General features: G+C 42.2%; 1 protein-coding gene across 1 annotated transcript in view; it reads right to left on the minus strand.

Annotated features, from left to right (window-relative positions):
• Window positions 1–27,770, minus strand: part of RYR3 (ryanodine receptor 3) — a 345,772-nt gene that overhangs the window by 128,945 nt on the left and 189,057 nt on the right. Inside the window, exons 39-43 of the mRNA XM_058540531.1 lie at window positions 19,880–20,153; window positions 18,178–18,292; window positions 16,438–16,567; window positions 15,144–15,247; window positions 12,119–12,254 (exon numbers count right to left, since the gene is read on the minus strand). Of these exons, the coding sequence (XP_058396514.1) occupies window positions 12,119–12,254; window positions 15,144–15,247; window positions 16,438–16,567; window positions 18,178–18,292; window positions 19,880–20,153 (759 nt within the window). The remainder of the gene's footprint in view (window positions 1–12,118; window positions 12,255–15,143; window positions 15,248–16,437; window positions 16,568–18,177; window positions 18,293–19,879; window positions 20,154–27,770) is intronic.

The raw sequence follows: 27,770 nt of genomic DNA on the forward strand, positions 1-27,770 counted from the left end.
GGGAGCTTCCCCCCTCCTCAATTTTTTGGAAGAGTTTGAGAAGGATAGGTATTAAGTCTTCTTTGAATGTTTGGTAGAATTCACCAGGGAAGCCGTCTGGTCCTGGACTTTTATTTTTGGGGAGGTTTTTGATTACTGTTTCGATCTCCTTACTGGTGATTGGTCTATTCAAATTCTCTACTTCTTCTTGATCCAGTTTTGGAAGGTTGTATGATTCTAAGAATTTATCCATTTCTTCCAGATTGTCGAATTGGTTGGCATATAGCTTTTCATAGTATTCTCTTATAATCTTTTGTATTTCTGAGGTGTCTGTTGTAACCGCTCCTCTTTCATTTCTGATTTTACTTATTTGTGCCTTCTCTCTTTTTTTCTTGGTGAGTCTAGCTAAATTAGGCTTGTCAATTTTGTTGATCTTTTCAAAGAACCAGCTCTTGGTTTTATTAATTTTTTCTATTGTTTTTTTGGTCTCTATTTCATTTATTTCTGCTCTGATTTTTATTATTTCCCTTCTTCTACTGATTTTGGGCTTTGTTTGTTCTTCTTTTTCCAGTTCCTTTAGGTGCATTGTTAGATTGTTTATTTGAGATTTTTCTTGTTTGTTGAGATAGGCCTGTATCACTATAAACTTCCCTCTTAGAACCGCTTTTGCTGTATCCCACAAATTCTGGCATGTCGAATTTTCATTTTCATTTGTCTCCAGGTATTTTTTGATTTCTTCTTTGATTTCTTCGTTAACCCAGTTGTTGTTCAGTAGCATTTTGTTTAATCTCCATGTATTTGTGGCTTTTCTGATTTTCTTCCTATATATTGATTTCTAGTTTCATACCGTTGTGGTCAGAAAAGATGCTTGGTATTATTTCAATCTTCTTAAATTTATGGAGACTTGTTTTGTGGCCTAATATGTGATCAATCCTGGAGAATGTTCCATGTGCATTTGAAAAGAACGTGTATTCTTCGGTTTTTGGATGGAATGCTCTGTATATATCTACTAGGTCCATCTGTTCTAGTGTGTCGTTTAAGGCCAATGTTTCCTTATTGATCTTCTGTTTGGATGATCTATCCGTTGGTGTAAGTGGAGTGTTAAAGTCCCCTACTATTATTGTGTTACTGTCTATTTCTGTTTTTATGTCTGTTAATAATTGCTTTATATATTTGGGTGCACCTACATTGGGTGCGTAGATATTTACAAGTGTTACATCCTCTTGTTGGATTGTTCCCTTGATCATTATGTAATGCCCTTTTTTGTCTCTTTTTACAGTTTTTGTTTTAAAGTCTATTTTGTCTGATATGAGTACTGCTACCCCAGCTTTCTTTTCATTGCCATTTGCGTGGAGTATCTTTTTCCATCCCTTCACTTTCAGTTTGTGAGTGTCTTTAGGTCTGAAGTCTGTCTCTTGTAGGCAGCATATATATGGGTCTTGTTTTTTTATCCAGTCAGCCACCCTATGCCTTTTAATTGGAGCATTTCGTCCATTGACGTTTAAAGTAGCTATTGATAAGTATGTACTTACTGCCATTTTTTAACTTTTTTTTTTTCTCAGTGTTTTAGTAGTCCTTCTCTGTTCCTTACTTCTATACAGAATTGATGGTCACTTTAGTTTGACCTCTGTCTGAAAGCTGTACTCTTTAACTCCCCTCCTCCCTCCTTTTATGTTTTTAATATCATATCTAACCTCTTTTTTGTGCATTTGTATCCATTACTTTCTAATCATGGAAATAGATAATTTTTCCTATTTGTGGTCTTCTCTTTTCCCCTTAAATCAGTCCCTTTAACATTTCTTGTAGCACTGGTTTCTTGGTGACAAACTCCTTTAATTTTTGCTTATCTGGGAAAATTTTGATCTCTCCTTCCATTTTGAATGATAACCTTGCTGGGTAGAGTATTCTTGGCTGTAAGTTTTTTCCTTTTAGCACTTTAAATATATCATGCCATTCTCTTCTAGCCTGTAAGGTTTCTGCTGAGAAGTCAGGTGACAGCCTTATGGGGTTTCCTTTGTATGTAACTTGACATTCTCTTGTGGCTTTTAGGATTCTCTCTTTATCTTTAATTCTGGACATTTTGATTATGATGTGTCTTGGTGTGGGCCTCTTTGGGTTTATCTTGTTTGGGGCTCCCTGTGCTTCCTGTACCTGGATGTCTGTTTCCTTCCTTAGGTTAGGGAAGTTTTCATCTATTATTTCTTGAAATAGATTCTCTGCCCCCTTGTCTCGCTCTTCTCCTTCCGGGACACCTATAACACGGATGTTAGTGTGCTTGATGTTGTCCCAGAGGTCCCTTAGACTGTCCTCACTCTTTTTAATTCTTTTCTCTTTTACCTGTTCACCTTGGGTAATTTCTTCTAGTCTTTCTTCCAGCTCACAGATCCGTTCTTCTGTATCCTCTCCTCTGCTTTTGAGTCCCTCTAATGAATTTTTCATTTCCAGTATTGTATTCATCATTTCTGATTGGTTCTTTTTTATATCTTCCATTTCTTTGTTGACATTCTCACTGAGTTCATCTATTCTTCTCCCCAGATCAGTGAGCATCCTTAACACTCTTAGTTTGAACTCTCTGTCGGGTAGGTTGCTCATTTCTGTTTCACTTAGTTCCTTTTCTGGGGTTTTGTTCTGTTCCCTTACTTGGAATGTATTCTTTTGCCTCCTCATTTTGCCTCTTTCCCTGTGCTTGTGTCTATGTATTAGATAGGTCAGCTATGTCTCCTGCTCTTGGATAGGTGACCTTATGTAAGTGATGCCTTAGGAGGCTTCCAGTGTGCTTCCCTCAGTTCTCAATGTTCCAGGGGTGGCCCCTATGTGGGCTACGTGTATCCTTCTATTGTGGCCTGTTAGCTCTCCCTATAGGCGCCCAGGGAGGCTGAGTTATGCTCCTGGCCAGCTGTTGTAATGCTCAGCTGCTTGTAGTTGTTGTGGGCCCTTCAGTCTCTTTATCAGGTGTGGGGCACCCCAGCACAGTTGGCTGTAAGTTCTAATACCACATTTGTGTTGCAGTATTTCTTTTAACTGAGTAGGCCCCCAGCGTGGCAGGTTGTTTGGCTCAGGGCCTTACAATTGCTGCAAGCCTCTAGCCTATTATGTCTCTTGTCAGCTCTCTGATGATTGCAGGTGGGTGGGGCTGGCCTCAGGCACAGGAACACCCAATTGTTTCAGGCTTTGGAAGGTGGGGCAAACCTCCTCTGTGGGTCTTTGAGAAGCACAAGTCTTCTGCAGCTGACAAGCCCTGTTGCCCACAGGTCCACACACACAGTCAACACAGTCCTGCTCTGTGTGCGTGCCCCGACTTCCCCAAGCGGACCCAGTCTCTCCACGGCGGGAGCCCCACACACTCTGCCACCGCCCCACACTCTCCACCCGCTCCTTGTGCACACCTTGCCCCGATCAAGTCGGCTCAGTTGCCAGGCTGCAGAGAATCCAGTCACCAATCTATGCAGGCCCACACGTTGCCTGAGGGCTTGTTGTTGGGTGGGGCCAGTCTCTAGGGTGGGCTGTCTGCCCTGGCTGAGCTGGATTAAATCGGTGCTCTAGCGGGTGGAGCAGACCCTGGGCTAGCTCGCCTCAGGGAGAACTCCAATGGCGTCTGTGTCAGCACGCTCACACCAGGCCACAACAATGGCCGCCGCCAATGTCCCAGTCCCTGGAGAGGTCTCACCCCTCGCCGAGATGCACTCAGGGCCTATTAGGTGAGTCTGTTGTCACCAAAGCACTGTGCACCTTTCTTTCTGGTGATTTTAGGCTGCTTTCTGGAACGGGTGAGTTTGTGCGCTGGGGGTGCTCCCCAATGTTTTAGTAGCAGGCAAAGTCAGATATTATGCTGCTGGTGTCGATTGTGCTGTGTCCACAAAATGCCCACAGCGGGGGCGCTCCCCGGCTCAGGGCCCCGCGCCTCCAGGGAGCCTGCGTACCTGTGAGCTGCTCCCGGCGGCCCTGAAGCTGGCGGTTTGTGAAGGTGGCGTTTTTCCTCTCCGGAAGGGAGTCTCTGCCTCTTCTACCCCAGTTAGGATTGTCCGTTGTTGCAGGAGTTCCCCTTATCCAGTTTTCAGTTCTGTCTCAGGGGTAATTTTTCCACGAGTAGTTGTAAATTGGCTGTGTCCACGGGAGGAGGTGAGTTCAGAGTCTGCCTACGCCGCCATCTTGACTCTGCCCCACTCAGATGGAATCTTAATTTGTGTCTGAGAATTTATTCCTGGACTAAGTCTCAAAGACAAGACTTTTTTTATATTGTCTATTAGATAGAGCCTGAAAAAAAACTTTTTTACAAAATCATTAGGTATTTCTTGGAGGATTCAGCTCTATAATAGAGGTTGCATCCTGATATACTGTTGTATTAATTACTTATACTTGTGTAAAAAATTACCTCACATCTTAGCAGTCTAAGATAAATATTTATTATCTCACAGTTTCTGTAGATCAGACTAAGCTAGATGGTCCTGGCTTGGGATCTCCCATGAGGTTGCAGTCAAAATATCAGCCAGGGTTGCAGACTTCTGAAGGCTTGACTGGACAAGGAGTATCAGCTTCCTCGCTCAGTTGCATGGCTGTTGGCAGGAGGCCTCAGTCCTTCACCATGTGACCTCCATAGGGCAGCTTGAGTGTCCTCATGACACGGCAGCTGGCTTCCCACAGAGTAAATGATCCAAGAGGGAGTGTAAGGCAGAAGCTGCGATGCCTTTTACAACCTTGTCACACACATTGTCACTTCTGCCATATCCTATTCATTAGAAGTGATTTAGAGTCCAGCTCACACTCAAAGGGAGAAGAGTTAGGTTCTATCTTTCGGAGGAAGGAGCATTGAAGAATACAGATGTATTTTAAACTTTACATCACAGGAGATAAGTTCTGTTTAATGAACACTTTTATGAATCAACTTAGAAGTGCTGTGAGTAGAGCATCAGAATGGGAACCCAGAAAACCTGGCTTCTCATTCCAGCTTTTTAGCAAATCACTGTGTGTGTATGCATGCTGCACAACCTTACTGGGTCTCAGTGGCCCTGTTGAGATGCTCATACCTCTTCTAGTTTTAGAGTGAGTCCATTAGCCTAACCCATAAGCAGAGATTTCTCCCATCACGTTCAGAGGATCAGAGGGGCTGAACCTGCTGTCCAAATGCCTGAAATTAACTTGTGCTCATCTATCACACACACTCAGACTCAAACACAAGACATGTCTCACAGCCCTGGAGAGGCTGCCCTATGTCACAGCTGTAGTCCTGGTCTAGAGCTTGGCCTGCTGGCATATTTTGTCGGCACTCAACCTTTTGCACTGCAGGTAAAATTAAGATTGTAAATACATACCAGTGTAAGTTTTAAAATTGTGTAATGCAATTCAGAAAAATTTTCATTAAACTGAATTTACATAGCCCATCAGCATACACTCACTGTTATAGCCAAATCCTTCAAGGAGACTAAAATTTCTGCAAAGAAGTTTTTCTTCAAGTTTCATTTAATGTAGAACATCAAAAAATACATATTTTTTATTAAACCAGAATCCATGTGAAGAAAATTCTCAGGAGATGCTAAAAGGGTAAAATAATTACAATAATGGTGTGGTGGAAAGAATCAATGAAGAGAGAAACCAAGGAGACGTGTAGTGACATTGTGCCGTTTGTAGAAGAGCTCATGTAAAGTGATGATGCTAAGTCCTAAGGCCATGCTTTCCTTTTAGTGGAACCTACCATTATACCTGATATAGTTTAATCAAAGTGGGGGTAATTAAAGGAGAGCACCAGGGGAATCTACATATTTGAAAGCAAATATGCTTAATCACAGATATAACTCAAAATTCTTTAGTTTTAAATGTTGGCCTCCAAAATTTATCAGGTAGCACATACATCCACCTTCTCAGTTGTCATTTTTTCATTTCAAGAATAATAAAGCTAAAACTTTGAAATTTTAAGTGTTGAAAATGGAGAAAAAAACAACTCTTTTACTCAAGCTTATTATACTCTGATTCTTTCACCTCAGAATGGAAACATTCGTGGGTCAGCCAGTCTTTACCAGCATGCTGAATTCAACATAGCTCTTCTCATAGTGATCAGTGCCATGGAGATTGATGGGACATGGACCACAATGCACAACAGAATTTGAAAAACCAGACAAATTCTACATTGAGTTTGCTATTGAAATTTATTTGCCAAATTAGCCTTATTTTACCCAAATCTCAGATCTTAAGATCTAAGCTAATTAGCTTGGCTGCCACAACTCATCCAGGAAGCCATCTCTTGATTACTGAATTGTGGATGCCTGTGGGAGATGCAGAGGGCACCCCGCAAGAGGAAGGAACTCAACTGCAACCATTGCTGCTAATTAGAGAGGGGAGCAAGGAAAAGAATTTCCCAAGGCTTCACAAGGTAGAGAGAATGGCGTGATTAGAAGCGAGAGAACATTCTCTTCTTAATTACCTGTAGCTCAGGAAGCTGGACTGCCAACCGAATTCACTGGGGGAAGCTGAATATTGACCTTGAGGGCATTTTTCAAGGGAGACAGAGATCTGAAGCAAACTAGTTTTACCCAAGGGCTTACAACAACGTTTTTGCTTGAGTTCCAAAATGAATAATGAGCTTAATAACAGTGTGAATGTTCACAGTGCCTTTCCTCAAAGCCTCTCCACACTGTCTTCACATTACTACCTTCTTTTCAACATTCCTGAGAAGTTGGATAGAAATGGACTGATTCTCCCCATTTTCCCCTGAAGCAGTGATTCTCACCACAGGGACGATTAGCAGGGATGCAATGATTTTACCTTCAGCCCATCGCTTTTCTTACTCTCTATATTCTGACTGCAGTCCTTGTTTTTAGTTCCTTTGCTGGAATGCTCTCTTCCTTCCCATTCCTTTGACATAACCCTTGACCTAGGTAACTCCACTTCATCCTTCAGGACCAGCTTACACTTGGAAGCCCCAGAGGATCTGGTCCTCTCAAACACCCCATACTCTTTCTTTAAGAATTGAACACAAGCATAGTTAATTAATTGTTTGTATTTTTCTCAGTAGACTGTATATTTAATAAGAACAGGGCTTTATGTTTGAATTATCTAACCCTGTATGCTCAAGCATCTTGGTAACATCAAGGTAGAAGTTTGAGATGATTGAATGGAAAGCTGAGGGCGACTATCCATCAATGCCTTACCAGACCAATATCAGCCTTTGTTTACAAGAGCCTGGGTTGTCCATTTCCTCAGATTGTAAATTTGAGAATAAGAACAACATCTTACACATTTTAATCCTATCCATCCCATGTCTTCAGTACCACTCACAGTGAAGAATGGTTATTACATCCTTTCTGACTCTAAAAACCTGAATACATGAACAGAAATGAACTGGCTGATTCTGTTAAGCATCTATATCTACCATGCCCTTCAAATGCTCCTTTGTGATCTTGACCCTAAAAGACTCTTTCCAGCTTTATCAGATACAATTGACACATCTTGAAAGATTTGTCTCCCAGCTCAAGGGCTCATCAGTATGCTCTCCCCACACTACTCTGTTAAAGCATGTCCGTTTCCTTCTTCCAGATGTTATTCAACACTTGCCTTCTTCCCCAGGCATTCCAAGATTCACTCCACCAGAGTCCAATAAGTACTGTTATTTTTGGCATGGCAACAGTCACATGTGTCACTCTGTAGGTAGGTGTGTTTGATTACAGAGTTTTTAGTAATTATTCCATTTATGTTTCTGATAATTCTATTAGGTTTGCTCTGTTTTCTGCTTTGACTTGTAAGTGACTTCAGGGTAGAACTTCTAGAGCATGTCTCCTGTCACTTCTCACAGCCCCTCATATACTCCTCACATGTCATGTGATGGATGCCCCAGTTATGGCCACTGATGATAAATCTGCCTAGGGAAACAGATTCAGCAAAGCCAGGAGATATGTGCTCCTCATGACTAAGTTTGTAGCCTGGGGGAGATATCACTGAAACACCCCAAGGACTCAAAGGAAGCACAGAATAACTTTTCCTTTTCTTGTGGATTGCTAAGAAATCTTTTCCCTCTTGGAATCTACATTAGGAAGGAATTAATCAGACACCCAGACACATCTGTGTCTAGACTAGCTACAGAGTTTGCAACTGCTGGGTAAATAGAAGCTTCTCAACTCCTGTTCAACTCTTCAAGAGTTAACACAAGTCAAGGCTTCCCCAGCAAGCTAATAAAAATAAAGTGGAGAAAATTATATGCTGTAAGAAGTTCTTTTAAAAACAAATCTTGTTTAAGAAGATTTAATACAAACATTAAGAGAGGCTAGTAAAATAACGTTAAAAAGAATTTTCCCATTCTATTATTTTGATATAGCAGGAGCTTTTAATTTGGCTTTTAAAATTGTTTTTTAAAAAACATCATCACCAAACAGTTATTAAATAATGTCACAATTTCTGACAAGCTCAAAGGAGAAAACGCTGTTTCTTCTTGTTTATCAAGGAGACACTGCTACCCAGGCAATCCTGCATAATGGTGTGCTTAAGGTTTGGCCTCTAAAGCCAAATTGCACCAGTTCAAATTCTGGCCTCACATCCTATGAGCTATGTGATTCTGGGCAAGCTACTCAATCCCTCTAAGCATCAGGGTCTTCATCTATAAAATGAGAAAGATAACTGTACCTATTTCATTGGATTCTTGCATAACGTAAGTAAGTTAATACACGTAGAAGTGTTTCAAGTAGTGCCTGGCACATGGTAAATGCTCAGTAAGTGTTAGCTGTTATCATCACCACCATCATCCTCTTCACTCACCAACACCACCTCCATCATCACTCATCACCACCCACCACAGTCACTCCTACAACCTACTATGACATCCACCACCTAACCACCATATCCCACTACCACCATCCTCATCCACTATGACCATGTCCACCATCACTACCCACAACTCACTATCAGCACACCCATTATCACTCACCACCACCCTCCTTGACCACCCCTCAAACCCACTATGACCACCACTCAACCATCATATCCTGTCATCACTATCATCACCAATCACCACCCCCACCATCACCCACCATGACTACCCCCATCATCTGCCTATAACACCTTTATCTTTTATTGCTGAACAGAGGCCAGAAAAGTGGCCAGGAAGTCCTTTTTAATTACCTCTTGGACACAAAAACTTATCAAGGGCTTTGAGATCCGAAGGAATCCATTTATATTCTTCCCATTACAAATGCCCTAATACTCTCGTAAGGATCATGAACAACAATGACAACATGACTGCAGGCTTACTATGTATCTGGCACTGCACCAATATAAGTTTTCCCTGGATTATTTCATTTAAGCCTCACAACAACACTATGAGGTATATACTATTACTATCTCTGTTTTATACATATTAAAAAACTGAGGCTAGGAGAGTTTTAATAACTTGCCTAAATTCACAAAGCTAGTAAGTGATAGAGTCATATTTGAACCCAAGATATTCCATTATCCAGCCCAAACTTCCATATCACTCTGCTGTAATTGAGCCATTCTTTCTCCTCCTTTAGGTATTCAACAAGATTCTAACGTTGTGTTTTTCATACTTTCCAATAACTCTTTTTCACGCTCTCCCCTGTGCAAGTCAACTCCACCATTTCAAGTACAGATGATCTGCAAGTTTATTCAGTCCCAATCTGTTGACTGATTGATCTCTATCCTATAACTCTAATTAGGGGTATGTCCATTTGGGGGTCACATATTGCAAAATCAATATGACCTAAACCCAACTAAGCTCATTTTTTTCCATCTCAAGCCATTTTCTCCTTCTGACATCCTAATTTCTTTTCTCCATACAGTTAAATCTCTAAGCTTCAAAATGACCTCTGTTCCTCTTCTCTCAACAGACCCAGGACCAGCCACCATAATCATCACTACCACCAACTAGTTTTATAAATTCTGTCTATGTAATTTCTTTCAAATGTATCTCCTCCATTCCACTCCTACCACCACCATTATAATTCAGAAACTTGTTATCCTAACCTGTGCACAGAAGTTCCCAGTCGTTCCCATCAGTCTCTCCTCTGACAGAAAGGTCCCCCAGTTCTCTGCACGCTGAATCGTGACTAAACTTTTCAGTTTAGCATTTAGGTTTTCTCCCCATTACAGCTGACTACATACCTTCTACACGTCATCTCTTACCACTGTCATCCAAATACCCAACCTCTGACTGACAGATCACTGTGTTTCCTGAGCACAGAATACTTTAGCCTTCAGGCCTCTGCTCGTGCTGCTCCCCAACTGGATCACCTCTCCTGCACCACTGCATCTGGAAATGTGACCCTTCAAAGCTCATCTCTAACATCACCTTCTCCACGATGCCTTTACTGATCTTCTCAACAGGATGTGAGTTTCCCTCACGAAGCCCTTCAGCACTCTGTCCCTGCCTTAATCCACTTATTATAGTGACCTCTGTCCACATTTACTCCCCTTAATAGACTGTAAATTCTTTGAAAGCAGAAGCTCACATCCTTTGCCAAAACCAAATGTGGCCTTTATAATATAGAGACACAATAAACATTAAATTAAAATGCACATATCTTCCTACTGATGGGGCAATTTGCTAGAGCATGTTGCATTATGAAACTGCACTGTACAGAATATGTTAAAAAGGCATAAAACAACCTGAAAGCAAAGGGGGTGGATCAACCATTTTGGTCTAGAGTTTAGTTCAAAACAGTTGTACCCAACCAGCGCAAGCAAGTGCTGCAATTCAGGCAGTCCATACAGGAGCACAGCCAGTGGATTCCTTTCCCTTCCTAACCCAGGTAGACAGTCCCACTAAATGACTCCTAAAGCTCTTGATCTTGACCGTGAACGTGGCCAAGAGGAATAACTTGGTCCTAGCTTGATCTAGTTTGTGTCATACAGTTTATTTATATAATTTGGTGAGCCTTACGAATCCTTAAAATCAACTTTACAAAAAATTTTCTATTTATTACCACAGACCGCAACTTATTACTGCAACTCTGTATTAATTCTGAACATGCAATCATTTGGATAGAAGTGAAACAATTAGAGGATACTCTGAAACTGGCCTGCGAGGAGGTCAATGGAGCTTAGCAAAGCTGGTGATGAACAGATAGAGGGACAGGGAGGAATACACAGAGCAAAGCAGAAGATGGTGATTAAGAACCTGGCTGGATGAGTCCCAGGGGAACAAAATACAGACATCTCAAGGTCTGTGACACCATCGGGAAAGGGGAAAAACCAGGACAATGGAAATTATTCAAATATTAAGAACAGAGTGTATTAGGTGTAGGAAAGTAAGCAGGTGGGATGGGGGTGAAGGGAGACAAGAAAAGCACATGGGAATGTAATGATCGCATCGTGTCATTATTGTGAGGGATTGTTACAATTGTTGTCACAACTGCTTATTAGCAGCAATCCCTCACTGCAATCACTTAACCAGCCCAGCTGGATTTGTTAGCCTGGAACTCCAAACTGGGAGAAGGGAAAAGGATCATAACTATAATGTAAATACAAGTGAATTACTGTTATAACAGGATCTTGGGAGACAAGGCACATTTTCAAGAAAGTAGTCCACTTATTTTATGCCATATTCAGCACATTATACTAGTGCAACTAAAGGAGTTTTTACACTTAGAAATCACTATAACCGGGAGGTGACTTGCATTAAAAAGAATATATTTTTAGGGTTGCCATAGCAATTTTTTTCTCCTGGGAGTTTAGTTACATTTTACAGCTATTCAGTTATCCTTGACTTTTATTCATTCACTCACCCATGTATCCATCCATCCATCCATCCATCCATCCATCCACCCACCCACCCATCCATCTATTAAATAGTCTAAGGATCTGGAGGCACATCTGCACTTTACTCTGTGAAATAAGTGAGATGAAAGTATTAATAAGCCCCCTCTTTTACTGATAGAAGAAGTACAGAGAGGTGAAAAGCCCAAGCCCATGCAGTGAGTTTCTTGCTGGATCTGGTACTAGAGCTCAGTACTCTGTCCACTGGATGCTACTCTTGATCCTTGTCTAGCCTGATTCTCCTGAGATTTTTCTGCCAGCCGCCATCCCTGTAGAATCTATCATACTTATGGATGGGAAGTAATGTAAAGGGTCTCTTTTTCCTTGTATGTACCCACGATTATGCCATCCTAGGTGTGAATGGCATGGAAGACTTGGGACTCACTGTTCACGAAGACGGCAAACCTCAGGAAGGACAGGTAGCGCTCCCCTTCAATGGGGTTCCAGCCAACGTCAGGGTATCCTTTGGCCAGAAGCATTGGGCAGCTCTGTAGGCCACAGCCTGCCAAGTATGTCACCACCTGCCAAGAAGAGTACAAAAGTAAGTGCCCAAGTTGTTTACAAGATAGCTGTAGGCCTGCAAAATTCTGGGAACTGAAGGGCTTTCATTTCCCTAGAAGCTAGAGAAAGCCCAAGACTTTTCAAGTTAATAATTCAGTAGGTTTGAGACCACAACCTCCAATTCATTTTTGTTTGCAAGTAATCAACAAGACTGATTGTCACTGTTATGTAGGAATACACCATGAGCTGTCAGTTCCCTAGTTTTCTCTGTTCTGGCAAGAAGGAGCTGCCATTTAAAAATGGACCTAACTAGGGGGCATCTGGGAGATAACAGTGGATCTGGATGGGTCATGATCCTTTGGCCATGGTATTTCAAGACCAAAATATTCAGTCACTGGTTGACTCTGAGTGGGCCCTTGACCCATCAGGGGTCCTTACCAAGTTCTGCATCAACAGTTGTCCCAAGTCAAAAGCCAAGGTGGTAAGGTTGGGGTAGCTAGTGAAGAGGCCACGGCCAGTTAAGGACTAGGATTGGTAGTCTTCTCTTTGCTTCCAGATTATCAGGCACTTATCGCACGATCTCAGCTCTGCCATCTTGTAGAAACTGCCTACTTTTTAGAAGGTGTCAGGCAAAAAATCTGGCAAATAGACCTTTGTTTGCAATGCAGCTGTTATTCTAATTTAGCCTTTGATATGTTATGTAAATAGGGAGAAGAGGAGAATCCACTGTGCTGCAAAATCCTCAAAGTCAGGAATGGTGTCTTTTTCATTTTTTAATCCCCAGGGCCTGGCCCATAGTAGGTATCAATAGATGTTTCTCAAACGAATCAGGGATTTGCTTATGTCAAATACTCTATCGTTTTGCAAGAACAATGAATCTAAGTCAAAACTCAGTAAGAAACTATCTTCATAATTTTTCCTTCTTAAACCAGTCAAGATACTATTCAGCTGGGAGCTTAGATTTGCTTTGGCCTTAAGAATGTCAGGAAAAGCATCAATAAAGGCAGGAATTAGGCAGAGTTTTTGGGGTTACAGGTGTGGGGCATTTCACTGGCCACTAAAATAAATGCCTGTATGTGTGTGTTATTGTTGTTCAATCTTAAGGGACCTAATTTCTGTTGTGATTGATAGAAGCGAGGCACTACAGCATTTACCGGTCCTTTCTCCTTTTCTCCCAGGAAACAAACTTGCGGAATTTCCTGACACTGGTCTGAATAAAGTCCGTGCCCTGTGCTGAGCCGCCAGAACCACTTTTGAAAAGGGGCAGCAAACCTTGTCATCCGCCTTACAGATTTCCCTAAAGCCCCATTTCTCCCCTCTCCCAGCCTCCAGGCCTCCATGTATGATATCTTACGTCTTCTAAGGAAGGCTTGGGGTCTTTGTCGAGTGGTGTCATTTCAAAAGAGAAAGTGTGGCTGAGGAAGGGGTAACGGGTTCTAAACCTTGCGGCACTATCTTGTTGTAAGAAAATCATTAGCTACTTTTTTATACAGGCATCGGTTATCACCTCACCACCTAAAACACTGAGTTATTCATTGCTGTTTAAATGTATGAATAACAGGGTTTGTCTGAGTCTGTCCCACTAGATGTAGAGACTGTGAATATACACGGCATTTATGGAACAGCTATCACACAGTTTACTGCTGGGGGGCATAGCACTTGAGTGTGTATGTAGGGGGTGCTTGTCTTGTTTCTGTTCAGATCTGATTGAAACCAGGATGTGTTTTCTAAAATACAAATTGTATTGTGTTGCTCCTCTGCTTAAAGCCATCCAATGGTTTCCATCACTCTTGACTCTAGAGTGAAGTCCTATAAAACAACAGGTAAGAGCACGGTCTCTGGAGCCAAACTCTTTTGAATCCGGGTTCTGACACTTACAAACCTCATAACACTGAGGACGTTATCTAATCTCTGTCTGCCTCAGTTTCCTCTCCTGTAACTGAGGGCACTAACAAAAAGGCGTGTTCTGAGGGTCATGGGAGTTAATTCAGAGTGGGACCTCGCACACAGTGATTCTGCATGAGTATGAACTTCTTTGATTAACAGTAATGGTAGCATAAAGTCCGATCCCCACTGCTCCTCCTCACTGCCCCCTCTGCCCCCAGCTCTCTGATATTATCATAATGAACTTTCCGCTTCTCAAGCACACCATACTCTTCTCTCTGACCCTCAACCACTCCTGGCACACTCTTCCCAACACTGTGGCTGATTAGCTTCTACTCACTCCTCGGGTCATCTCTTTTCTGAGTTACCCCACTGATCCCACGACAGGGTTAGATGCTCCCAAACCCACCACAGAGGGGATGATCTTCTACTTGTCCCCCGTTCCCTCCACTAGACCACTCTTCTCCACACTCATTGTTAATCCTGTCAGCCATCTAGTCAAGGAACTAGTCCCCAGATGGGATGGGGAACAGATGTAGGTGACTCAGCTCCCAGTCATCACCACCACCAGGAGTGCAGTTCACAATCCTAATGTGGGGCAGCTCCATTGTGTCTCATTTGTACATGGACAGGACACGTGCGGGCATTCTTTACCCGTATACTGTGTATACAGTTTTCTGTCATGTCTTTCTTTGGTATGTAAACTTAAAAATTCGACAACGCAGAACTATATTAGGAACCACAGGTACCCTGCTAGTGTTCCATGTAGACCAATGAGGCTGGGCCTCCACATACAAAGAGCACAAATGTCCACATATCCATGTCTATGAAGCTGGCTATCCCCGCCCACAGGAGAGGCTCTGGTCCTAAGTATCATACTGTTGCCAGTTACTCACTTTCTACCACATTTCCGTCGAATGCTGAAGAGGCTCTAATGGAAAGCCAGCCTTTGGTCTGCTTTTCCTCGGCTTGGCTGCGTGATAAGCAGGAGGGAACAAACACATTGCCTCCCCAAAGCCAGTTACCTTCTCAAGGTCTGGTTCCTCTAAGCTCAGCGCTAACTCGTTGTTGTCCATCACAGAGGAAGCTGCCACATCCAGCGGGGTGAATCCCCTCATCGACGGGGAGGCTGAGGAAGGAGGAGAGAAGGAGCGAGAAAGGGACAGAGGCTACCCAGTCCTGAGCTGAGATTGCACAGCACATAAATGGCCAGGAGAGGGCAGCAAACATGTTAACCTGGGTCACATCACTGTGACCCAGGGGGCTGCCCTGGGTCCAATTTAAGAACAGCTCTATTTGCTATCCTTCCTCCCCACACATTACTGATTGTGAATACGGATTAAGTCAGAAAATTGGTTCACAGCATCAGCCAGGAGCACGTATTTTCAAGTGCTTTTCTAACAAGAAACTTCTTGAGGCTCCATTTGGTGATCACTCAAAAGACTGAGATGTCACTTGACCAACTAAGCTCAAAGGACTTAGCTGTTCTTGGAGCCACCACCTAGAGTTTAAAAACAGCCTCACACAGCATTAGCTCATATAGTTACATCAGGTCACCAACGTTGTCTTTGATTTTCCTTTGTTTGGTTCTTAGGCTAGAATTAAGAAAAACTTCTTGTGGCATTTTACAAAAAAGGTTGGTAGCCTGAGGTTGCATTTGATAAATGGGAAACCTGAGATTTCAGATTTCACGCTCATGTATGTATTTGTGTCTTCCACAGATTCAGTTGGTTTACATTCAGAACCGTGAGTAAGGCGTATATGTCGAGTTGCTTTTCCAGTGGTGGTGATCGATTTACACTGTTTATCCATAGTTGTTCTTGGCCAGTCCGCCTTGTGGCTATGGCAAGCACTGGCTGGTTGGCTAATGGGACAGGCATGCAGCCTGCAGCCAGGCTGCCAAGGAGGGATTGGGTCCATGACCTTGGTCTCGTTAGCACTGCTCCCTGGTCAGGTGAGTGGGCCGGGAGGAGCTGTGTCCCCAGACTATATCCGCAATCTCAGGCAGCATTTCATAAACCACAAGCCATAAATAAATACTGTCCCCATAAATCTTGGTCCCAAGAGACACGAGGTAAGACTCTGTGACTATGCCAACACAAATCTGTCACCAGTGCTTATTGGTAGCAACATCTCTACTTAGATTGGCGAGCAGAGACATGGTATCGTCATTTCACTTGTTTTTGGATCAGGCAGGGTTCCTTCTTATATTTAAAAATATCATAGCATGCCTGTGGCTTCTTTTCCTTTCCCTCCTAAGTAGTCAGTAGGGGAAGTGTAACCTCTGAGCCCAAATGTGGAAGTTATAACATGACATACCTAGGCCAACACTGCTGTTCTCCAGCAGGTAACTTAGATGCTCAAACATGGCCTTCTGATTTTGCCGGCTAATTCGACAGAAATAGCAAAGGAAGCGGCAACAGCTAGCAACCATCTTTGGAAAAGCAATCTGTAGGGAGAAGTGGGAAGCGTCAAAGAAAAGAATCTATCATGAGGCCTTTCTGGAAAGTCTGACTTCAAAGAGTCTTAGGTTGAAGTCTCGCAAGTTGTGAATAGTTTGGAAGATAAATTTTCTCCTTACTTCCAGTTTATTCCAACACTTATTCACAGGAGGCACAGAGAGTGGACACCTAAGAAGAGGCTCCCCAAAATACTGAGAGCTAACTATAGTTCCTGAAATATCTCTTCTTTCAAAGGAAACAGATGTCGAATAAGAATCAAGTCATCCTCTGACATCGTGTGAAATTGCATTACTCTACACCAGACTATTGTCGTTTCCGAATAGGAAGGGAGTGGATAGAACCTGATGGGAAATTTCAGAAAGGAGATGGCTGATCACAGACAAACAAGGCCCAGCACTATATCAAACCAGAGTCCTCTGGGCAAAGGCTGGTCCCTACAGTTGCGTAAGCCCAGAGAGCATCACCCTCTCAGACTGGGCGCCTTCCCTGATTACTTCTGTCCTTGATAATTGCTCTCCTATGGGCTCCGATGGCACTTGTAAACTGATTCTTACACTTTAGTACTGAGATGCCATCTTATATTACTGTTGATTGTACTTGGCTTCTCTGCTTAACAAAGTAATTAGCATCTCCAGGGCCTGGGCACATCTTATTTTTGATCCAATCATGCTCAGTAAATAGTGGCAGTGTTAACTTTGCTCAGGATCCTAGAAAGCCCTTGATTTCCCCCTTTAGGATCAGGGAGGGTGCTCTAAGAAACCTACAGTCTACCTGCCTGCTGAGGTATCTGGACATTTGCTCCGGGGATCTTCTGGAAAGAGTCCACTTTCCCGAGCGGTCAGAAGGAAGTAAGTGACAAGGAATGTGAGCTTGCCTTCTGTTCTTCCGTGACAACCCCACCTGTCAATACTGGTGGAACTGCTTTGGAAATTATTCATTCCTAGGACCCTGGCACTCTGTAATTGCCCACATTTGAAAACATACCCCATCTACTGCCTGTGGAAGCTATCTAACTCTGAGGAGGACCCCAGGCCAGTTGGGATAAATGCCCATTGAGCCCTCTCCTCACTCCTTTCCCCTTGCCAGCAGGAGCTTCCTCTGACAGCAGGCTCCTGATGGGGGGTGGGGGGTTGGGCTGGCAGGGAATTCCGACTTCATCAAGAGCTTGGCTCACAGAGGAAACGCACACTCCTGAGGGAACACGGCCAGGATCGTTATTAAGATCCCATTCTCCTTTAGAACAGCCTTCTCCTGACACAGCATAAAACACACCAGGCTCCTAAGTGGAACCCAGAGGAATGCCATCTTGGAAGGTGCAGGGCTGTAGAGTACAGGAAGTAGACTTAGCAGCTGAAGAGCCCAGTGGAATGAGCTAGAAAAGCCCCCAAGCTTCAAGAGCCGGAGCTCCTACGCTCTCTGGATTCCACTCAGCAGCTCATCCCAGCTTTTGTCTCCTTCTCGGCTTTGTGCATGTCCCTCTCTCTCCCTGGGAAGAGTAACTGAGGTCATGGACACCAGCCATGTGGCTGTGAACCCGTAACCTCATGTGCCCCCACCCAGGGGTCAAGTTCTGGCTCAATTCTCCTTATAGCATTACCTGAGATTTCTCTGCACCCAACACATTCACCATCACCTCCATCACCGTCTCGTGCATGCCGAGGACTCGCATGAGGTTGGGGTGCTGGTAAAACACCTTGTTGTTCATTATCTCTCTAGGGTAGGGATTGGAGAGAGACATCAGCACTTGCTTATTTCAACGCTATGAAAATTCAGGGATGAGAACACAAATACACAAACACACTAGGGGTGAAGTAATGTACACGTGATAGGCTGAAAAGATAATAAGGTGGCATTGGGTCAGCTGGAATATATGTGGAGTGTCTTTTTTTTTTTAGCTAATAGGAATATTTTGTGCTCTTTTATTTCTACCAAGTACTTGCTTTCTCTCTTTGAGACATTTCCTTCTAATAACGTATTAAATAGTTGTCTTTTAGTCTTTTTGCTGACAATAATTTAAGGCAGCCCAAATCTCTAGATTTCTCTTCCTCCATGTACTCAGGGTCTTCTATTTTTAATTCTGTTGTCCTTATCTCTCTGTAGTACTTCAGTTTTCTTAATGATAGCTGCACCTTTTTCTTAAGGTAATTGTCTATTAGGTACCAATGACATTTTTGGACAGCAGTCTTCAAAAACCAATGAAATTATCAATAAGAAAATATAAAATGAATTATGTTTTCAAGACATTCAATGCAAATTCACATAATAAAGCTGAAGGCAAATCAAAATAGAGAAGCAGCCTGTGACTTGGCTGTATAATCCCCTGCAGGGTGGTTCCTCTCTGCTCATACCCCTTCGTCCGAGGGTTGTAGCTGTTAAAAGGAGACACCACCAATTTTTACTGCTGCTATGTCTACAGCAAGGGCTAGGTGAGAGGCTTATTCTGGAGCTTTTCTCTCTTCCCATAAGTCTTTTCATTTCTATTATAAGATTCCTCTTTGGAAATGAATTTGAGGAACGCCTGCATGCCCCCGACCCCACCCGGGCATCCTCAAAGTCCCCTTTCTGGGCCTTGGTGATGGATGCTCCTTTAGTTTGCTGGCTCAAAGGCCGTGGGATGGATCGTCCAGCAGCAGGAAGGCTGAAGTTCTAGTTCTTGATTTTAATCAAGTCAAGTGGTGAGCTGGTCAGTGAACCTTTTTGAGCCTCGGTTTTCTCATCCACAAAATGGAAGTGCTATGCCACCTAATTAAAGGAAATCTTGATATTGAAAATGCTATCTTTTTGACAACATGGCTTCTAAGGGAAGCCACAAGCTACCGTTATGGATAAAGGTGTCTCACAGAACTGACAAAAATGACTCTCTAGGTTAGTCCTGAGAAAAAGGAGGGGTCAGATGGCAATTTTTCCGAGGGAAGTATCAGAAGATTTCCAGTCAAAAGCTCAGTCGCTCAAAAGGTTTCTCTCTTGTTGGGCTAAACATGCTGTCCCTTCCTCTGACTTTTTTCATTGCGTCCCTGGGGCAATTGTCATCAGATTCAAACTAAGTAACTGCTTTTCTAAGACTCCTCTCCACTTCTTCTAGCAATGTCCCTTCACCCTGAGTAGCAGGTAGTCTGGTCTGTCAGGTTATCAAAGGTGACTGATTTAGCAAGGATATAATCACATAAGGAGTGAAATCAGGATGAGGGCACACAGAGATTTTATGGGATTTGATTCCAGGCCACCCATATATCAAGGTAACCCAGTTTTCTCACCTGAAGCTCTTTCGAGAGACTTGCACTTAACCGTGAATGACCTACCCCAGCCCGTTGATCATGAGCAGCTCCTCTTCCTTGCCCATCCTGACGCTGAGGAGGCAGCGAATCTGGCCCAGGGCAGCCAGCAGGTTGACGGTGTCGCTCACGGAGGCCTGGCTGATGGTGTAGGTCTTCCGCAGTGCCTGTAGCAGCTCCCCGATGCTGTCGTACTGCCTCCGGAGGAGGTTGAACATCATCCGGACCAGCTCTGCATCCTGGATCTGGTCCTCCTGGGCCCAGCGGATCATTGTCTGTGAGATGAGCTCCTTCAGTGTCGCTAGAAGAACAACAGGAAGAACCAGTACTGTGGCTGTCATGGCTCAGGGACAGCTGTGTACCTCAGCCACTTCATTCAACTGTAAGACCCACCATCAATTGGTCACGGCTACAATAATTTGTTTTTAAGCGTGGGATATGGCATGCAGAGAAGTAGACTATATCATCAAAAGACAAATATGTGAGCCATACTACAAGAAAAGAATATCTCAATTTTGAATTGAGGGTGCTAAATATTCTATTTTCATTAATGATGTTTGAATTGATGCTGGAAATAGAAGACTAAATGAGACACTGTCCTTGTCTTCAGGGTGTTCACAAGCCAGTTCTTTATGTTTTCATTTTGATTTTATAAAAACCAAATTTTATCTTTATTTTGTAATACAATGTAGTAAATACTAAAATGGAGGTATGTGTAAGTGCCAGGGGATAGAGTGGGGAGCGACTGGTTCTGGGTGGGTAAAGGCCTGAGAAGATGACATTGGTGTCTGCCTCTTTAGAGTGAAACACTACTAAACATTGGAACTTCTCTACCATAGGTCCTATTCTCCAAGTATTTTAAAGGTACTACATGCCATGAACTGATTAGTCATGCTATTGATTCAAGAATTGTAAAAGATATTTTAGATGACATAAACATAAAAATACAGTAGGAGATGGAGAGAAGTGGACTGAGAATACTCTTTAGGTCGAAAGTCTTTGCAATTGGACATTTGACCATCACCCATTGAACTGACTGTGTTGCCCTGGGTCTTCAGCAGGAGTCAGCTGACACTGCATCACAGAGTACTTTCACAAGTATTAGGAGAGAAAAACCAGTATGACTTTGAATTCAGAATTTACTGGGGCTCATACTGGTTGCACAGAAATGCCACTGGCTGCACAAGTAAAGGAAAGATCGCCAAAGTGGGTCTTGAACCAGCTGTGGGACCTTCAGATGTTGGACAAAATGGCCCCTGAAAAGTGCTGATCGGCACTGGTGTGGAAAGATGATCAGAAGGGAGAGGTAGATCTGAGAGGGAGGACAAATTAAAAGGGGACCCTGCCAGAACAGCTGAGAAGGCACTGCTCACCCCTCCCCATGCCATACACACGCTTCCAGAGGACGCCATGATAGAGGCAAGAAATGCTGCTCTTAAATCATAACTGCATCCAAGTCTGGCTCTGCCTATCACATTCCTACAAGGTATGGATGGCACCAAGATCCTTAATTCAGACCCAGTGATAAAGGCTGAGCTCAGGGGACGATGAAAGTCACGCAGTCCATCAGTGAAAGGAACGGAGCTCAGATCCGTGCTTTCAGTAGCCGGTGTCATCTCTAATAGTCTAGTTTTCGACCTCTATATCACTGTATATGGCAGACGTCAGGTCTACATACAGTCTTGGCTCATCATAAGGATATAAAAATAGAACTTGGTTACCAAAGCTCCAGAAGAGATCTAGATGTAAAGGATTAATTTAACTCACTGCTGTGTCTATCAACCCTGTGGGTGTTTCAGGTTCAGACGGGAGACATAAGCTGAAAAACTTAAAAAAGGATATCCAAGGCCAAGAGAAGCACAGTTAAAAGAAGTTCCTAAGAGATCTCAATAGGCAGGGATCGCTGATTAATATTTGTTAGGTTAGATAATACCTGTACCCTCTGGGGAAAAAGTTATTTATGGGCTAGGCTGGGCTCCTCTCAGGAACTTGTCTCCTCAGTAGCCTGTTTCTCCTAGTTAACAGTCACAGGAAGGAATGAAAGCAAGACAAAAACACAGACACTCTTGGACCCAACATGAGTTTTTCTAGTCCCGTAGGTACAATTACCTCTTAAATCTATATCTGGCTTATATTTGGCCTGAAAGAATAACAGTTCTCACCACTAACAACCAAATTCTCTGCAGAGATAAGACACATCATCACAGTCCCTGCCACATGTGAAAAGCAACAATCAGAATTGTTAATCAGCTCAAGGACCGTCCCCTTTTCAACAGGGAATTTTAGAGTCATAATGAAACCAAGTAAATATTAGCTTTCTCTTAACCTGGCTTTCAGATTAATTCAGGATTTGGGTGAGCTCTTAGCCTCACACCGACTTAAAAATACAAGTCAACATTTATACTCTAGAGAATGGAACATTAACAGCAAAACGCCTCGCCAGAGGGCAAATGGGAAAGAAAACAGCCCTTTAGTCTGAAGGGATGGAGCAGGAAATGCCCCCCCGGGTTCTTTGCGCAGGCTGGCCTTCAAGGTGAGCGTAAGAGATGGGACAAATAAACATCTGTGTGTGACCAAGGTAAAGCTCAGGTTAAAAAAATGTGGCCCCAAGATCCTGAGAGCAAAGGAGAAGGTAAGACTCATTATTACTGTGTTACTGATGGACAAACGTAATTCAGCGGAACAGCGGAAGGCGTGACATTAAGGGCCATTCTTTTTTTTTTTTTTTTAATTTTATTTATTTATTTTTCCCCCCAAAGCCCCAGTAGATAGTTGTATGTCATAGTTGCACATCCTTCTAGCTGCTGCATGTGGGACGCGGCCTCAGCATGGCCGGAGAAGCGGTGCGTTGGTGCGCGCCGGGGATCCGAACCCGGGCCGCCAGCAGCAGAGTGCGCGCACTCAACCGCCAAGCCACGGGCTCGGCCCTAAAGGCCATTCTTGTTGGACAGCATCCCAAAGCATAAGACTGAGGTCCAGAAAATGAGAGAAAGAATGACTATGAGAAGAAAGAAAATCAGGAGGGAGCAGGAGGAAACATTCTCAAGAGCCCTGAAAAGCACAGCATATTTTGTGGCCTGACATCTGCCAGAGACCTAGAACCCACCAAGCAAACCTAGGCGGAATCAATGAATTTCTAATGGCCCAAACACCTCTGGGACTGAGAAAATAGAGCTTTATACCCCTGGCAGCAATGCTGTTGAAAATTCCTCAGATTTTAATTAGCTCCCATGAACCAACAGCAGAGCAGCAGCATTGTAGCAGGGTGGAGAGGTTAAAAAGAGTACATTTTCTAGAATGTGGTAGGCTCTCTATATATCCTTACATCTGAGAATTAAAATAATTAATGCTTATAACCATGTCTGGCACATATTGTGGGCTTCATAAAGGTTAACTGTTATCTTTTCCATACCAGAAGTTATAAAAATAAAGTCCACAGACCCTTGGGGACCCCAAGACCATTTTGGCAGTTTGCCAGGCCAAATGTATTTTCGCAACAGTTCTAAGATGTTATTTGCCTTTTTCACTGTGTTGATAAGGGCACTGATGATGCAAAAGCAATGGTAGGTAAAATTGCTGGTGCCTTAGCATGAATCAAGGCAGTAGCACCCAACTCTGTTCTCTATTGCCACATTCCCAAGAAAATGTCCAGTCTCACATAAGGATGTCCTAAAGGAAATATAAAAAGTTATTTTATTAATAATAAACTCAAGTATACATCTTTTCAATATTCTATGTGACCAAAAAGGGAAGGATACCTAAAGCACTCTGTTACATATCAAAAGTCAGAGGTCTTCATGAGGGAAAGCACATGTATGACTGTGAGAATTGTGAGGTGAACCAACCTCTTGTTTCATGGAATGCCATTTTTAATTAAAAGAATGATGGGCAAATCAAGGTTAATCAGATTTGTGTAACTGATAGACGTTTTCTTAAAAATGAAAGAAGTAAGCCTGTCACTTCAAGGAAAACAACTGATAGTGTCTGTGCCAATAATAAAATTCGAACTTTCAAGTGAAAACTAGAATTTTGGAAAATGTTTATCTGCCACTGTGAATTTGACAGCTTCCCAATACTTAAAAGGCTCTTCTGATTAAATTGTTGCTATTAACAAAGGTGATTTAAAAATATTTTATAATGAAATGTGTCAACATTTGGAAGCTCTGCATAATTCGGTTTACCAATAATTTCCCAATGATCGATGCACAATGCTACAAAAACATTCATGGGTAAAAGATCCATTCAATGTGTAAGACAGACCAATGGATTTTTATATAACCAAGTAAAAAAATATCTTTAATATGGTTTCAGATTCCACATAGCAATTAACTTTTGAGAAACTACTGCTTATTGAGTTTTGATATAGTATCAAAAGAAGAATACTCACAATTATTTGTAAAGGCTATTAAAATACTACTCTCCTTTCTGACTATATATCTTTGAGACCAATTTTCGTCCTATCTTTAACCAGATATAAGAATCCAGCTATCTTCTATTAAGTCAGACATAAGAGACCTATAAAAATGCAAAGCTGGGGCCGGCCCGGTGGCGCAAGCGGTTAAGTGCGCGCGCTCCGCTGCGGCGGCCCGGGGTTCGCTGGTTCGGATCCCGGGCGCGCACCGACGCACTGCTTGGTAAGCCATGCTGTGGCGGCGTCCCATATAAAGTGGAGGAAGATGGGCACAGATGTTAGCCCAGGGCCGTCTTCCTCAGCAAAAAAAGAGGAGGATTGGCGGATGTTAGCTCAGGGCTGATCTCCTCACAAAAAAAAAAAAAAAAAAAAAAAAAAATGCAAAGCAATATCACTCATAATTTTTTTTATTTTGAAAAATTGAGTTATTTTTCGTGGAAGTATGTTATTTACGTAACATGTAATGAGGTTTTATTACTTTTAAATGAATTAACAAATATTTAAAAAATTTCTCAGTTTTAAATTCTAGTTCTAATTCAGTTTTAAACATCTAATGTGATAGATATAATCCATATAAACTAAAGCTTTTTGGGGTCCTTGATAACTTTTAAGAGCATAAAGGGGGTCTCAAGACCAAAAAGTTTGAGAATCACTGATCTATATCAAGGGCCTATGTTCAGTTGATGGCCATTATTGGAAACAAAGCTTTCCCTCCAGCTAAAATGAAGCCCTGTTCCACTCGGTTGTGTGATTCTAATTAAGTAGCTGAGACCTGAACCTTGAAAACTGCAGCTTAGGAAGCTTTCTATGTTTGTTTCTGGATGGGAGGTAGATTAAATGTGAGTATACGAAGAGTAAGACAGCTCACATTGAGACATAAAGTGAGGATTAAAGTATCATTATTTTGAAAATTGGATCCTGGCAGTCAGCAAGGGCTCCCGCCACTATTCATCCATCACCAAAGGGCTCCCTGCCAGCCTGAAGGGCCCTAAATGCTTCTCTCTTCAATTTGGGTTTAAGATCAGTCATCTCCGGAGCAAGGATATCTTTTACACTGAGGCTGCGAGGGCTTCTTTAGCTTGCTCTGTAGCTAGTACGATGTGGCACGCAGTGAAAAGTGGGCGGCAGGCTGGAGACGGAGGCACTTAATTCTTTGCCCCGGACATTAGCTGACCCTTCAGCAATGACTTTACTCTCATTAATACTGGAAACCAGGGCTGTCAACTACAGCAGGCTTTGCTCTGGAGGCAACGTGTATCGAGGACACATCTCATTCACAAGTTTCTGCCTGTCCTCATCTTAGTAGCTGAGTTACCCCCATTTGTGTTACTCTCAAATTAGCTTATTAATCGAACAGTATTTTCTGTTAAGTGCCCAATATTGAGTTAGATACTCTATATTAAACTATTTCAAAACACAATTATTACCCACAGTAGCGTAGTTGGGGAAATGAAATACATACATGTGAAGCATTTAATGAGAAATCAAGTGTCAAATAATCAGTAGAACTGTATTGTCCAAGACATTTAGAAAACAAGGCACATAAGAAGGCACAAATTCTATAGCAATACACACATTCAAGAGAAATTAGAGAAGAGAAATAATCAGATGTTCCTCTCTTACTTTTTTCCCCAATGGGTCCTTTTATCTCAAGTTCTTCATATTTCTAGAATAGGCCCACATTACATGGAGACTAAAGCAGCACGGAGGAAGAAGCTCTATCCTGAAGTTAAGAGGGGCCTTCCAAGGGATGTATGAAATAATCTGATGGAAAAGACATTACTCTTTGCTGTGACTGTTCTGGAGCCCATTTTCCTTCAAAAGATGGCTCACAAAAGTAGTTTCTGTAGTAAATACTTTTATTTCCTTTCTGGTATCAGTGGAGGAATGCTGACAATTTTGGTACGATTTTCAAAAAAAGCAGAAGGAGTCAAATCTCAAGATATATTTGAACGTCTTTCTTAACCAAAGAGAGAAAGATACATTAAGAACAGTTACAACCAAATACTGATTTCATTCCTGTTGCTTTTCTAAACTCATTGGAAAGGCTGCCCTTTAGTGACTAAAAAAACACTCAGTATTTATAAGAAACACAACTCCTGAAAGGGGACAGACTCCAGGAGAAAGGTAGTGAGGTGGAAAGTTTAAATCTACCGTTTGCCATAACGTACAGCCCCATCTTACTCTCTTTTACTCACACACACACATACACACACTCCTGATTAGTAAATCAGAACCTCCACCACTTGTATGTGAAGTTGCTTCCATGGTCTCTGTTGCAACTCTAGGATTTTTATCCACTGAAATACCTTTTTCAAGAAGGCCTGGTCAAGTGCACTAGATGATTCAATTCTTGGGATTTTAAAAAAGGTATAGTGTTCTTTTTGAAAAGGAAAAAGTAAGAAAGAAAGACATGTAACCAAGCACTTATTTTCTGAGGAGAAAGTAACAAATCCTACGAAACAGAATGCCTTAGGGAAGCTAGTCACATACATGTGGTTTCCTTGATAATTATAAATGTTCACTTATGAAATTATTATTAACATTCTAACTCACTTCACTTTTGCAATTAGTGTAATTAGGGATAGTCATATTTAGGCAATTATATCAAACATATGATCTAGTAATTACATTTTAAATGATTGTTCAGGCTAACTCAAAGTGGAAATATTTCTAAGGCACTGTATTGTTTAGGGAGACTTGACGCCTACAAGATACTTTAAAAGAAAAATAGCTATGTCACTACTTGATTTCTGGACTAGTCAGACATTCCACATAAGAAGAAAGGACTAGAGTGTCTTTAAATTAGAGCCAGCCTAAGTACATCAGTTTGGGAGCCCAGGTATTACTTATTTGTCACTTTGTAACCTGCTATAGGACCTCAGAACTCCCACTATTCTGTAAACCTTACAAGAAAATTCTCTAGAATCACCCACCCTATTTTGTAGAACTCTTTTTTAAATGGTCAAATTACCAGCTTTGCAATGCCAACTACGAGAAGAGAAAGGTCATTTATTTTCATGGTGCAGGTTTAAATTTTTAGGCTGCAGGGATCTGGAAAGAATCTTTTCTTTTCATCTCTAAATTTAGATCACAGTCCAAGCAGCCATCATGCAAGGAAGTGCATGCTTATTATCAAAGAGCAGATGTTGGCCACTGGCAAAGCAAATCCCTACAGCTCCCAGATTCTAAACCTACACTGGTGTTGTTTTTCTGTGAGTGTGTTCTTAAATTGGGGTCAGTTGGGAGGAAAAAGTATTCTGATTACATTGTGGAGAGGGAACCAACAAAATTGCACTGTACTTAGTTTAAACTTAGAAAGAAATTTATAATGCTCACACTTACAATGGGAAAAGAAAAATAATTATGCGCATCTAAATTACGTACACTTATTTTTAAATTCTAGGTGATTAAAAAGTCAGCTTGTGGTATGCTGTAAATGCTCTGGAGATATTAACAGGTGGTAGATCATTTCCAACTATAAGAACAAGTATATTTTGACCTCTG

Source organism: Diceros bicornis, chromosome 5, assembly GCF_020826845.1.
Source record: "Diceros bicornis minor isolate mBicDic1 chromosome 5, mDicBic1.mat.cur, whole genome shotgun sequence".
NCBI lineage: Eukaryota > Metazoa > Chordata > Mammalia > Perissodactyla > Rhinocerotidae > Diceros > Diceros bicornis.